The 12,574-nt window shown below is 45.8% G+C and overlaps 1 protein-coding gene across 5 annotated transcripts in view; it reads left to right on the plus strand.

Moving 5' to 3' along the window:
* Window positions 1-2,966: 2,966 nt before the first annotated feature.
* The window catches only part of LOC311301611 (uncharacterized protein), a 113,214-nt gene continuing 103,606 nt past the window's right edge, over window positions 2,967-12,574 (plus strand). For 2 of the 5 annotated variants that reach the window (XM_084426866.1, XM_084426864.1), the window contains exons 1-3: window positions 2,972-3,170; window positions 3,560-3,886; window positions 3,984-4,331. In XM_084426866.1, the coding sequence (XP_084282992.1) occupies window positions 3,110-3,170; window positions 3,560-3,886; window positions 3,984-4,331 (736 nt within the window). In that variant the 5' untranslated portion in view covers window positions 2,972-3,109. Of the gene's footprint in view, window positions 3,171-3,559; window positions 3,887-3,983; window positions 4,332-12,574 lie in introns of all 5 variants that reach the window. The other 3 variants (XM_084426865.1, XM_084426867.1, XM_084426863.1) reach the window with 2 other exon arrangements.

Consider the following 12,574-nt stretch of genomic DNA (forward strand, 5'->3'; position numbering starts at 1 on the left):
ACGGACACCCCCCTCCAACCTCTCTGGGAAACGCGTGTCAGTGTTACAAATGCCCCAGGCACAACGTTTAACCATATTTTTGATACAACTATGACGGTAATAGCCTGCCGAGACCAAAAATACGAGACGCCTGTGTTAAAGTCAATGGAGCGCTGTGAAAAAGTGTCGGACCTCTGTCGGAGCTCTTTCTTGGCTGCGCTGTGATTGGTCAATCTACATTCTAGGGCGGGGCTTAGCCAAAGGCGAATTAAACCGTCACTGAACTTACTTAAGCTGGACTATGACACTATTTTCTTCTAGATCTGCTGTACAGGAGAAGCAAACTTTTTGCGTTATTTTCCTGTTATCTCTGTAAAGCTGCCTTGAAATAATCTGTATTATAAAAAGCGCTATATAAATAAAGGTGACTTAACTTGAATGCTAGATGTAATGCTCTTGCTATTTGTGTTTAGGCTATAATGTGTATATATATATATATATATATATATATATATATATATATATATATATATATATATGCTAAATAATCATGAACACAATGACGGGGTGAAATGGGCTGTGATGCATGGGGCACCAGGTAAAATCTTGCCTAGGGCAGCAAATTGGTCAGGGCCGGCCCTGTCTGAGTGTGTGTGTGTGTGTGTGTGTCGGCGCGCTGCGCTCTCTGCTCAATGTTCCGCTCTGTGTTTGCGCTGGGCATTCTGCTCTGTCGTTAACAGCCCAAACATCTCCAATCATGTACCGATCACGCACTGTCCACTCAAGTCCGCTCAAATAACGTGAAATTTCTCAGTAGTAGACTTCTGTTTGCTGAGCTGGTATAGTCATGCTGGGCAACAATGGTAAAATTACCTGCTCTGATCACATGCTCTGGAAATAATAGCTTTGTAGGACTATATTTTATTTTAATAATTAGTAAAAAAATTAGTTAAATTGATTATGTTGATTTATTATTGAAAAAGAATAATATGTTGATATTGATGTTTAATATTATTTTAATATAGGGCTATTTTCTGTTCCTTTTTTTTCTGTGTTGTTTAATTTAATTAGGTGATTCTAAGTTTAAATATTGATGATTACAAGCTTGGGGGAAATGCAATTAATTACAGCAAATTAATTTTTTTTAATCGATTCCCAGCCCTAATGAAAATACAATTATTAAACACTATAGATATGCTTCTTAAATCAAGAACAAAACATTTATAGCTTTATTTATAAACTGCTTATTAACCCTCTGGGGACGGATTGGGCGGGATGCGGTCTTTTTTGCCGTCTTCCTCAGACTCCGCTGAAAACAGTGGTATATGGTATACACACTTCCTTGTTGCGCAATACCACTGCGTATAAGGCCAATGAAATCGATGTTGTTAGGAATATTCCACGCGCAAAGACCAATGGAAAAATTGCCGCTGGGAGGAATATTTTCCTTACCCAATCAGAGGAAGGTTACCATGACGTATTCTAGCTAATCAGCGGACTCCGTAGCCTTGCAAGGGTGGTACTATAGTAAGTGATATGACGCAAACAGCGTCGAGTGGAGAAGGAGACAGAGAGCGAACGGAGCGGAGTATTACACACACAGATTTATATGAGAGAGACAGAACGATTATAATATTTATATATATATATATATATATATATATATATATATATATATATATATATATATATAATGTAAGCATATTAGCAATTATAGCATTATTAGTTTATTGTTTTAGCACTTTTATGATGGCAAGCAGTAAAAGATTTACCTCAGAACAAGCTCTGGAACAATTAACAGCTACTGGAAAGTGATGAGGAGAAATTCGAATCACTGGCATGCCTGAGAAAAAACGCCTGGGACTGTTTGTATATAAAGTTCATTATTTCATTGTTCTTTACACTTTTGATTGAACAATTACAAATGTCTGTCAAGCAAAGGGTTTGAAAAATATATTTTTTGTTCAAAAACTGTTCACTATTGTTGTGTGAGGTGTGATTTTCAGTTATAAATGACTAAAATAAAATTTTCGTTTTTGAAATTATCTAGTTTATTTTACATTTTTTACTCATACTTCCTTTATAAACACATTACATGCATTCTTATGTTAGCTTAGGGTCTTCTGAATCCATAGATACCAAACACATGGTGTTCCATCTCCATTACATGGTTTATAAGCCCAAATGTAAAAATAGAGAAAACGGACCAAAAAGGGCTTAGTCCCCAGAGGGTTAATGTCTATTAATGCTTTATAAATGATGAATTAACTGTTTACTAATGCTCAGCTAATGATTAATAGCATGCAGTTATTATAAACGTTACCTGTGTTTCTTAGTGATTTAAAACCTAGACATCATTAAAAGACAAAGAAAATTGCGTATCAATTTCTTCTGTGGTTTTGTTTTCCTTTATTCTCTCTTTGTAGTGTGTGACGGGTGGCTTTTATTCAGCTATCCGGGATGATATAATATATTTCTTTGGCAGGAGCATACCTGTCTGGCGCCCGAATATTACTGATTGATTGTTTGAATAGATATATATGTTTCTGGAGGCTTTGTGACTGAGAATCAACATAAGACTGAGGACGGCTGTATCTCAAAGCATCACTGTAGTCTAGCGGTTAGGACTCCGCCTTATTATTAGATTATGAAACAACAAAACTTCCAAGAACTCAATTATTTATTTATTTATATATGTGTATATGCGTGTATATGTTAATGTATCACAACCCATCTAACAAATATTGAGGATTTGTTCTGCATGATATCAGCATTGACCAGCAGGTGTCGCTGTGTGCATTCCAAACCTGGAGAAATCAACCACTTTTACACACATCAGGCTGGAAAGCTTTAAAGCTTCATGAAGCTTCATCTCACCATCACTACCTTCAGGTTCACTAGCTCAACAGTTATACGCTATATTAGCAATAATGATTATTTTGGGAGACATGGATGAGCTTTGATTGGTGGTTCCCATCATGCACTGCAACATTAGGCTTTATGTTTATTTCACCAGTGATGGTTGGTTGGTCAGATGAGAGGAAGTTAATAACCACAGGAGGAGCTGATGATGTTTAAAGGAGGAGCTGTAACTATATATAATGAAGAGGAGGACTGACAGAAACAGAAAATGGCTGATAAGTGTGATCTGTGTCTGCTGGGACTGATCATTCTCTCTTCACTTCTCACAGGTAAAGAAATCTGTATTTTCTCTAAAGACATTTAGTGGAATTAGTCTGGAAAGAGTTCATTTGAACATGCTCAGTTTATTCTTGCACACATTCACGTTGTGATCTCAGAGTTGTGTATTGATACACACAGATCATACTGTATTATTCCTGATACTGGACATAGTGTCACTCAAACATCTGATGATGAAGAATTATCTTCATATTAAGAGTGTGTCAGTGATTTGAACAGCTCTCTGATAAAGACTAATAGTTTATTCTGGAGAGTGTGTTGTTTGCTTTAAGTCAGGAAAAATACTATGATTTAAAACTTCTGCTTTTTATGCTGGTGTGTTTTATGTTTCATTTATTAATATATATCATAATGATCACTGAGATATACTGTGTTTCAGGAACCAGTGGAGTGACCAGAGGAGGGCGTTCTGTGTTCATCAGTTCTGGTGAAAATGTCTCTCTGCCCTGTAATAAAGCTCTTTCTGACTGCAAATCTACTACATGGACCTACAAGAAACATTACAGTGATTCAGCAGTTAAACTGATTACTGAAGGGATAAAGAATAAAGACTCAGAGAGACATGAGAGACTGAGTCTGGAGTCTGACTGCTCTCTGAACATCAAGAACGTCACAGGAGAAGATTATGGATTATACACCTGCAGACAATATGTGAATTACAGAGGACAAAGACCTGATGTTAATGTTTTTCTGGATGTTCTTCATGGTAAGTTTATGATTATGTGGTCAATTTAAAAAGGGCAGATTCTCCCTTTAAACTCAGATGATGATTGAAGAGTCTGTGATTTGTGTCTTGTGTTCAGTTTCAGTGTCTCCATCATCATCATCATCATCTTCATCTTCATCATCCTCACAGACTGAGATCAGTCCAGGCCGCTCTGTGACTCTCTCCTGTCAGTTGTATTCATATATGTACCCCTGTAATTATTGGGTCAGTTTTGATAGACTTAAGCTGTTGTGGGTGAATCAGACTGGTGTTGATCTGAAGACAGACTCCAGATATCAGATATTATTCTCATCAGATCAATATCCCTGTATCATCACTCTGACTACAACACTCCTGAATGAAGATGACAACAGAGAGTGGAGATGTCAGCTTACTCAGGGAAATGAACTCAAGATCTCAGTCAGATACACTGTCAAGTATTCAGGTGAGAAAACACTCTTTTCTGACAGATTTGTGAAAACTTCCACAGATTGGCTCTACTCTTTCTGATGGCTTCATACGTTTTGGAGTTGTAAAATATTAGTGGTCAAAGTCATAAACTGCATAACAATCCTTATAATTCCCAATATTGGCCTCCTACATGGGTCATGAACATGGCTGTGAACGATTTTTGCAGATTATGTGAAGTAAATCTACGCATCCACGGTACAATCAGCGTCTACGTCATGGCTCTCAGCCCGCCCTCTGTTCGCTGATTGGCCGGCTGTTTTCAGGCCGGAGGAAAACTGAGAGATAGGTCACTATCTCAGACTGAGTACAGAAGCGAACTGAAATTGAGCGGAAATACGAAGTCTGACGGCGCTCCACAATAGACTATGATCACTTCCTCACAAACTACATTTCCCATACTCACTGCCGGGACTCATCAGCACTCATCATCTCATTCACCTGTGACTCATACACCTGCAGCTCATTCACACACACCCATATAAACCTCTTTCATTCTTCAGTTCTCTGCGAAGTATTGCATTGCCCCGGCTTTCAATTCCAAGCGTTTATCTCTGTGTTTGCTGATCTGATTACTGACCTAGGACTGTGTACCCCGACTTCTGTTTGTTCTCTGCCTGCCTTGAACCGGATTGGTTATTGGACTTTGCCTTTTGCTGCCTGCCCTGACTTCTGCCTGTGACCTCGTTCTGCTCTGTGTTCTCTCCATTGATCTGTTTGCTGTTGATTTAGGTTCAGGTTCAGGTTTATTGATATAGCCCATTTCATACTCATAACGGTAGCCCAATGTGCTTTACATAATCATAACAATTAAATAATTTTATTATACTTTATTAGTGACACATTTGGGAAGAGAATATATTCCAAATCTGAAAATACAGTATGAGAACAATTAACTGCACAATTACTAGAAATGTTTACCTTGGATATTGTACAATTTGCAAGCAAAATTTGTGGAAAAAACAACAAACCAGTTATATATTGTCCTTGCATTCTTGTGGCTCAGTCACACACCTGAATGAAAGGCTCATTACATATGCAGCCTCATTATGCGGGCCCCATTGACTCCGCAGGTGTGAATCACGCCCACCCGCATATGGCCTTTCCAAACAAAAAGTGCTTTACAAGATTTAAATCAATGTATTGTGTTATGTGAATGATTAGGCAGGATGATTTTCACATAATTTTGAAGAAAAAATTCTAGGCAACGTCATCCATTAGTCAAAAGTCTTATTTACATATATTTAGAATGTGTTTTATGGTCTTATTTCAGAAACTTTAGTTTTTTGTTTTTGAAAAAACCATGCATAAACATTATTCTATCAAAAATACAAACATGTACATGCAAGTTGTTCACATATTATGGTAGCCCTGTTTGTGCTAAATAGAGTGAATTTACACCTTTGCCATTAATATGTTTATAAGCAACTGAAAAAAGCACAAATGTCAGGGCATGTCAGAACATCTCAAGGACCCCAAAAACCCCTCAGACCCCAGAGGGTTAAAGAGAAGGCTTATAATGACCTTTTAAGATTTTGTTTACATCTATCCTTATATATATATATATATATATATATATATTGTCACGGGTGAGAAATCACACAACAAGGTCGCTCGGTGAAAAGTAGCCCGGAGGGTGGATTTATTGACAAATACTTCAACAGTGGGTGAAAACGGTGAGATGAGGTGAACGCTGTCTTCGTGGCTGGTGCTCTTGTGAAGTCCTCGTGCTCGTGAAGGTGGGTGTCCAGGCGTGTTTGGTCGGGCTGTCGGTCACTCGCTGCCTTCTGTTTAGACGAGAAACAAAGGATTAGTATCAGCACGTTCAGCATGAGACGGGTTGTCTGTCGAAGCGAGAGAAGTGGCGGCTTTTACAGCCGCTTAATGACGGGCTGCAGCTGTGACCGATCAGCCCGTGATGAGGACGTGCAGGTGTTGTGCGTTGGTTGCCAGGGCGACGCTGATCTGCCCAGAGAGACTCGTCACATTCCCCCCCCCTAAGCGTCGTTCTGGCCCTGGGAACGAGAGGAGATAGTAGGGGTGAAATAAGGGGTAGGTGGGGAATGACCCGTGACAGACCTGAAAAAGCTGTCCACATCCGTGAGAGCCCATCGGCGTTGGCGTTGGCGTTGGCGGCCCCGGCCCGATGTCGCACTTCGAAGTGGAAGTCCTGGAGCGCGAGGAACCAGCGGGTCACCCTGGCATTGGTATCTTTAGCCCGGGCCATCCACTGGAGAGGGGCATGGTCGGTCAGCAGGGTGAACTTACGGCCGAGGAGGTAATAACGCAGCTCCAGGACTGCCCACTTGACGGCCAGGGCCTCCTTCTCGACGGCGGCGTAGTTCTTCTCTGCCTGGGACAACTTTCTGCTGATGTAGAGAATGGGATGTTCCTCACCTTCCTGGACTTGTGACAGGACGGCTCCCAGTCCGGTGTCGGAAGCATCCGTTTGCAGCAGGAAGGGGCAGCCGAAGTCGGGGGCGCGGAGTACCGGAGACGCTGTAAGTGCCGTCTTGAGTTGGGCGAAGGCTTCTTCTGCGGCTGTCGTCCAACAGATCTTCTCGGGCTGCCCCTTCCTGGTCAGGTCTGTCAGGGGGGCGGCTAAAGAGGAGAAGTTGGGGATAAAACAGCGATAGTACCCCGCCAACCCCAAAAAGGCTCGTACCTGGGACTTTGTTTGTGGTTTTGGAGCGGTGCGTATGGCCTCCACTTTTTTCTCTTGGGGGCGGATGAGGCCTCGGCCGACCTGGAATCCCAGGTACTTCGCCTCGGATAGTGCTAGGTGGCATTTGCGGGGGTTGGCGGTTAGTCCAGCCCGCCGGAGCTCCGAGAGCACCCTCCGCAGACGTTCCAGATGTTCATCCCATGCCTCGGAATGCACCACGACGTCATCCAAATACGCGGCTGCATACGCTTGGTGGGGCCTCAGGATGATGTCCATCATGCGCTGGAAGGTTGCTGGTGCCCCATGAAGGCCAAAGGGAAGGGTCCGGTACTGCCAATGGCCACTAGGGGTAGAAAAAGCAGTCTTTGGTTTAGCAGAAGAGGTAAGTGGTACCTGCCAGTATCCCTTGGTGAGGTCTAGGGTTGTGATGTACCGGGCCCTTCCCAGGCGGTCTAGCAGCTCGTCGACCCGAGGCATGGGATAGCCGTCGAATTCGGAGACTTCGTTTAGCCGGCGGAAGTCATTGCAGAAGCGGAGGGTGCCATCCGGCTTGGGTACCATCACGATGGGGCTGGACCATATGGGCTGCGAGATGGTTCGATTACCCCCAACTTCAGCATTTCCTGTATTTCTTCCTCAATAGCCTGCTGACGAGCTTCTGGGACTCGGTAGGGCTGTTGGCTGACGATTACTCCAGGGGGTGTCCTGATGTCGTGGTGGATGACGTTAGTCTGCCCGGGCTTAGAGGAGAACACATCCGAAAACTGTCTGACCAGGTGCTGCAGCTCGGTCTTCTGGGCAGCCGACAGGTGGGGATCCATGTCGACAACCACGGGATCGGTGAGACTGAGGGCGGCGAGCTGGTCTCGGGTCCCTTGCCACTTCTTCAGTAAGTTGATGTGATATAACTGTTCTGCTTGTCTTCTTCCAGGTTGGCGTACGCGGTATGTCACTGGTCCAACCTTCTCCAGAACGGTGTACGGCCCTTGCCACGATGCCAGGAACTTACAAGCGGAGGTAGGGACCAAGACCATGACCCTGTCTCCCGGCTGGAATTCCCGTGGTTGGGCTGCCCGATTATAGTGGCGTTGTTGGGCCTGCTGTGCTTTGCTGAGGTGCTCCCGGACTAATGGCATGACGCGGTCTATCTTTTCCCTCATCTGTTTTACGTGCTCGATGATCGTGCGGTGGGGGGCAGGCTGCTGCTCCCAGGCCTCCCGAGCGACATCCAGCAGGCCCCGAGGCTGGCGGCCGAACAGGAGCTCGAAGGGGGTGAAACCAGTTGAGGCTTGAGGAACCTCGCGGATGCCGAAGAGGACGTAAGGAATCATCAGGTCCCAGTCCCGCTTGTCCTCCGCTGCTACTCTTCGGAGCATCTGTTTCAGGGTTTGGTTAAAACGTTCCACGAGTCCGTCGGTCTGCGGGTGATAGACAGTTGTCCTCAACTGTTTCACCCCCAGCAGCCTGCAGAAGTCAGCCATTAGCCGGGACATGAACGGTGTTCCCTGGTCAGACAGGATTTCAGTCGGGATGCCGACCCGGCTGGCCAACAGAAACAGCTCCCGGGCGATGGCTTTCGCTGTGGCTTTCCGCAGGGGGACTGCTTCTGGATACCGGGTGGCGTAATCCACGATGACGAGGATGTGTTCGTGTCCTCGGGCAGACTTAGGCAACGGCCCCACCAGATCCATTCCGATCCGCTCGAAGGGCACCTCAATGATGGGTAAGGGAATCAGCGGGCTGGGGGGAGGAGTCCTGGGAGCCGTGCACTGGCAGGTCGGGCAGGCTTTGCAGAAACCTTTCACGTCGGCCTCCAGGCCTGGCCAGTGGAAACGATCCCGGACCCGCTGGATGGTGTTAGCCGCTCCTAGGTGGCCTGCCATCGGATGTGAGTGGGCTAACTCGAGGATGGTTTCTGTCTTCGTCCGAGGGACGACTAGAAGTTCCTTCTCCTCCCCCCTTCGCTGGGCGACGCAGTACAGCAGACCGCTTCGGACTACAAAATGCGGGAGAGGATGGGGCCGTGGGAGGACGTCTTCGCCATCGATGGCTCTAACTTGACTCCAACAGTGCTTCAGACGATCGTCCTCCCGTTGGTCTTTGGCAAAAGAGCCCCCCTCGCTGGCCTGTTGGAACACATCATAGAAAAGGTTAGTATTTAACGAGGGGGACTCACCATCTCTCCCGCTGTCCGAAGCTAGCAGCGCCGGCCGACGGCGGGGTCCCTGTGGCCGGCGACGGCGGCGACAGTTCCGTTCCGGGCTGGCGGGCTGAGCGGCGGCAGCGAGCAGGCGGTCAAACCCCGGCCAATCTCTTCCAAGCAGTAGTGGGACTGGTAAGTTTTTCACTAATCCAGCTTCAACGGGCCAGGCGCCATGGGCTGTAGCGATGTTCACGCGGCGAGCTGGAACTTGTTGGGTGTCTCCATGCACACACGTGATCGGTAGGTAACTTTTCTGGCCAGGGTGAGGAGGGCACAGATGAGCCTGGACAAGGGTGACCGCGCTGCCCGAATCCAGAAGCGCCCGGACAGGCTTGCCATTCAACTTGACGTCCGCCTCTGGAGCCGCAGGTGGAACGCGCTGATGGACGATGCAGCCCGCCAGCCAGGTCCGCGGTGGTGTCGTGGGTTCAGCGGTCGGCATTGGCTCGTCCATCGGAGACGGAACTGTCGGTCTGCCAACTGCGCGCGAGGTGCCCTCCGGCGTGCGTCGCTCCTGGACCACCCTCCGGGAAAACGGCGGCGCTCTCTCTCCAGCCTCCCGTTGGTGGACAGCATCCGCCAGCTCGATCGCCTCCACCAAAGCAAGGATGGTAGCCGGGTTCCTCATACCCACCGCCTGACGATGGGACCGGGGCAGGGCGCGGAGGAGGCGATCGACGACCACTCGTTCCACTACCTGAGCTGCGGTGGGTTCGCCGTCCAGCAGCCAATGTTGAGCCAACCGGACGAGATCAGCGGCCTGGGCTCGCGCTGGCACCCGGACTTTGAAATCCCACTCGTGAAACTGTTGCGCTGCACAGATGGGGGAAAGTCCCAGCCGGGCGAGGATCTCGCGTTTCACTTCTCTGTAGTCGTCAGTGATTGCGGGAGGAAGGGAAAAATAAGCTCGTTGAGCTTCACCAGTGAGGAGGGGTGCCAGCGCGGAAGCCCAGTCTTCTATGGGCCATCCTTCACGGTTAGCAGTGGTTTCAAATACTTGTAGGAATGCCTCAACATCGTCGTGAGCCGTCATTTTGGGCAAAAGCCGGGTCGCTCGCATTCGGAGATCAGGTAGTGGAACCGGCTGGGCAGCCTGGGCATGAAGGGCAGCGATGTCTTCTTCAGCTCTGCCCTGCCGAGTGGCCAGATGTTCCATTATCTGCTGCTGACGGATGCTAACTTCGGTGAGGCGGTGCAGTAGTTCGTCCATCTCCATCCGAAGAGAGAGAGAGCGCCGATCGGTGCTGGGGTGATGAACAGAAAGAGAGGAAAAAAAATATATTACTGCGGTGAACTGCAAACACTTGTGTGTGATTTCTCATGCAGTTGCACGCATTCTCCACCAGATGTCACGGGTGAGAAATCACACAACAAGGTCGCTCGGTGAAAAGTAGCCCCGGAGGGTGGATTTATTGACAAATACTTCAACAGTGGGTGAAAACGGTGAGATGAGGTGAACGCTGTCTTCGTGGCTGGTGCTCTTGTGAAGTCCTCGTGCTCGTGAAGGTGGGTGTCCAGGCGTGCTCGGTCGGGCTGTCGGTCACTCGCTGCCTTCTGTTTAGACGAGAAACAAAGGATTAGTATCAGCACGTTCAGCATGAGACGGGTTGTCTGTCGAAGCGAGAGAAGTGGCGGCTTTTACAGCCGCTTAATGACGGGCTGCAGCTGTGACCGATCAGCCCGTGATGAGGACGTGCAGGTGTTGTGCGTTGGTTGCCAGGGCGACGCTGATCTGCCCAGAGAGACTCGTCACAATATATATATATATATATATATATATATATTTTTAGGTTATACAATTACATTGTCTCACCAGCTGTAGTAGCTCCACAACAGCGCGCATCTGTGCGTTCATTCATTCATAGAAACGCGATTCATATTTAAACAGTATTTTTGCCAGCTGTAGTAGCTCCACAACAGCACGCATCTGTGCGTTCGTTCGTTCATTCATTCATACACAGAAACGCGATTCATATTTAAACAGTATTTTGCCAGCTGTAGTAGCTCCACAACAGCACGCATCTTTGCGTTCATTCATTCCGATTAGAGCAAAGCAAACAGAACTGACCTAATTCCTCAGCGGGATCCGTTTGCTCCTCGAAATGATACTTCCAGAACTTCTGAGGTAAATTTTTGCAGGATTATTATCAAGATAGTATTATTCCTCACAGCATCGTAAAGTACATAAGTCTGAAAGTGAACTCGCGGTGTGTGTTATCCAGCTGATGTGGGCGTTTCACAGGTTTGTATGGATCGCCTCACATTTGCGTTTGAATAGCGCGCGCTCTCCGTGGGCGGAGCACATTAAAACTTAATTAGCTGAGATGAGAACGACTGACATCTCTCTCTTTGCATACATATTACATAAACTGTGAATATTTGTTTTTTATAAAAATTACTTCATTTAAAAGAAGAGAATTCAAGCTTCATGCCTGTGTGACTGTATGCCTGTTTGACTGAGTATTCGCTGAGTTACAGTTCATTTTCGGACGCGTTTCAGAATTGACTTCACTGACGGAGAGTAGGCAGAACTCGCATCATGTTTATTTTTCTTTATTTGGCGAAAAGCACAACACTTTGTTTTTATTATGAGCATACACAAAAAAAAATACACACTAAACAGGATCGATTGATATATAACACAAGCATATAAGATAAAAATTAATATTTTTTTTTTATTTTTTTTTTGCACTCATACGGAAAAAAAACGAGCCGGCGCGATAGCCGACCTCAGGGGGTTAATGCGTGTATGTCTTTTCAGCGATCCAGTGAAGTTCACTTAATTTATTGGAACTTAGTTTTAGTATTACTTTAGCTCTATGCGTAATCTGACTCCAATTTCAAATGATAATCAAATTTAGATCGTATTTCTGATTAGAAAATAATCATAAATATTGGTTATGAATTCATTTAGATCTTTGATTATTCTGATTATCCCATACTTTCAATTATTCGTTCATTACGGACCTAGTGTCGCTTTGAGACGTCACGTCGCGACTGCGTGCTCACAATCACAAACTAGCCAGTCCTGAAATAGTCAGAGGGTGCAGTGCAAGCATTTTACCCTATGAAGTCGCGCACTACAGATCCATAGGTGTAATTTTTTATAATATTTGCAGCGTACAACATGCTAAGTCATGAGATAGTCAGAAATCAGAAGGTCTTCCTAAGATGTGTCCCATGGTCCATTCATAGTGCCTTCAGTTTGATCTATCCTGGACAAAGATTTGCGGAAACACCAGACTACACATTAATCTACTAAAATGAATGATTTCTAAAACTTCAGAATTATTCAAGATGTAACATTTATTTGTCAGGTAAAAATGTATCATGCCAATTACAGAAGTAAATT

Source organism: Rutilus rutilus (genome assembly GCF_951802725.1).
Source record: "Rutilus rutilus genome assembly, chromosome: 1".
NCBI classification, from domain to species: domain Eukaryota; kingdom Metazoa; phylum Chordata; class Actinopteri; order Cypriniformes; family Leuciscidae; genus Rutilus; species Rutilus rutilus.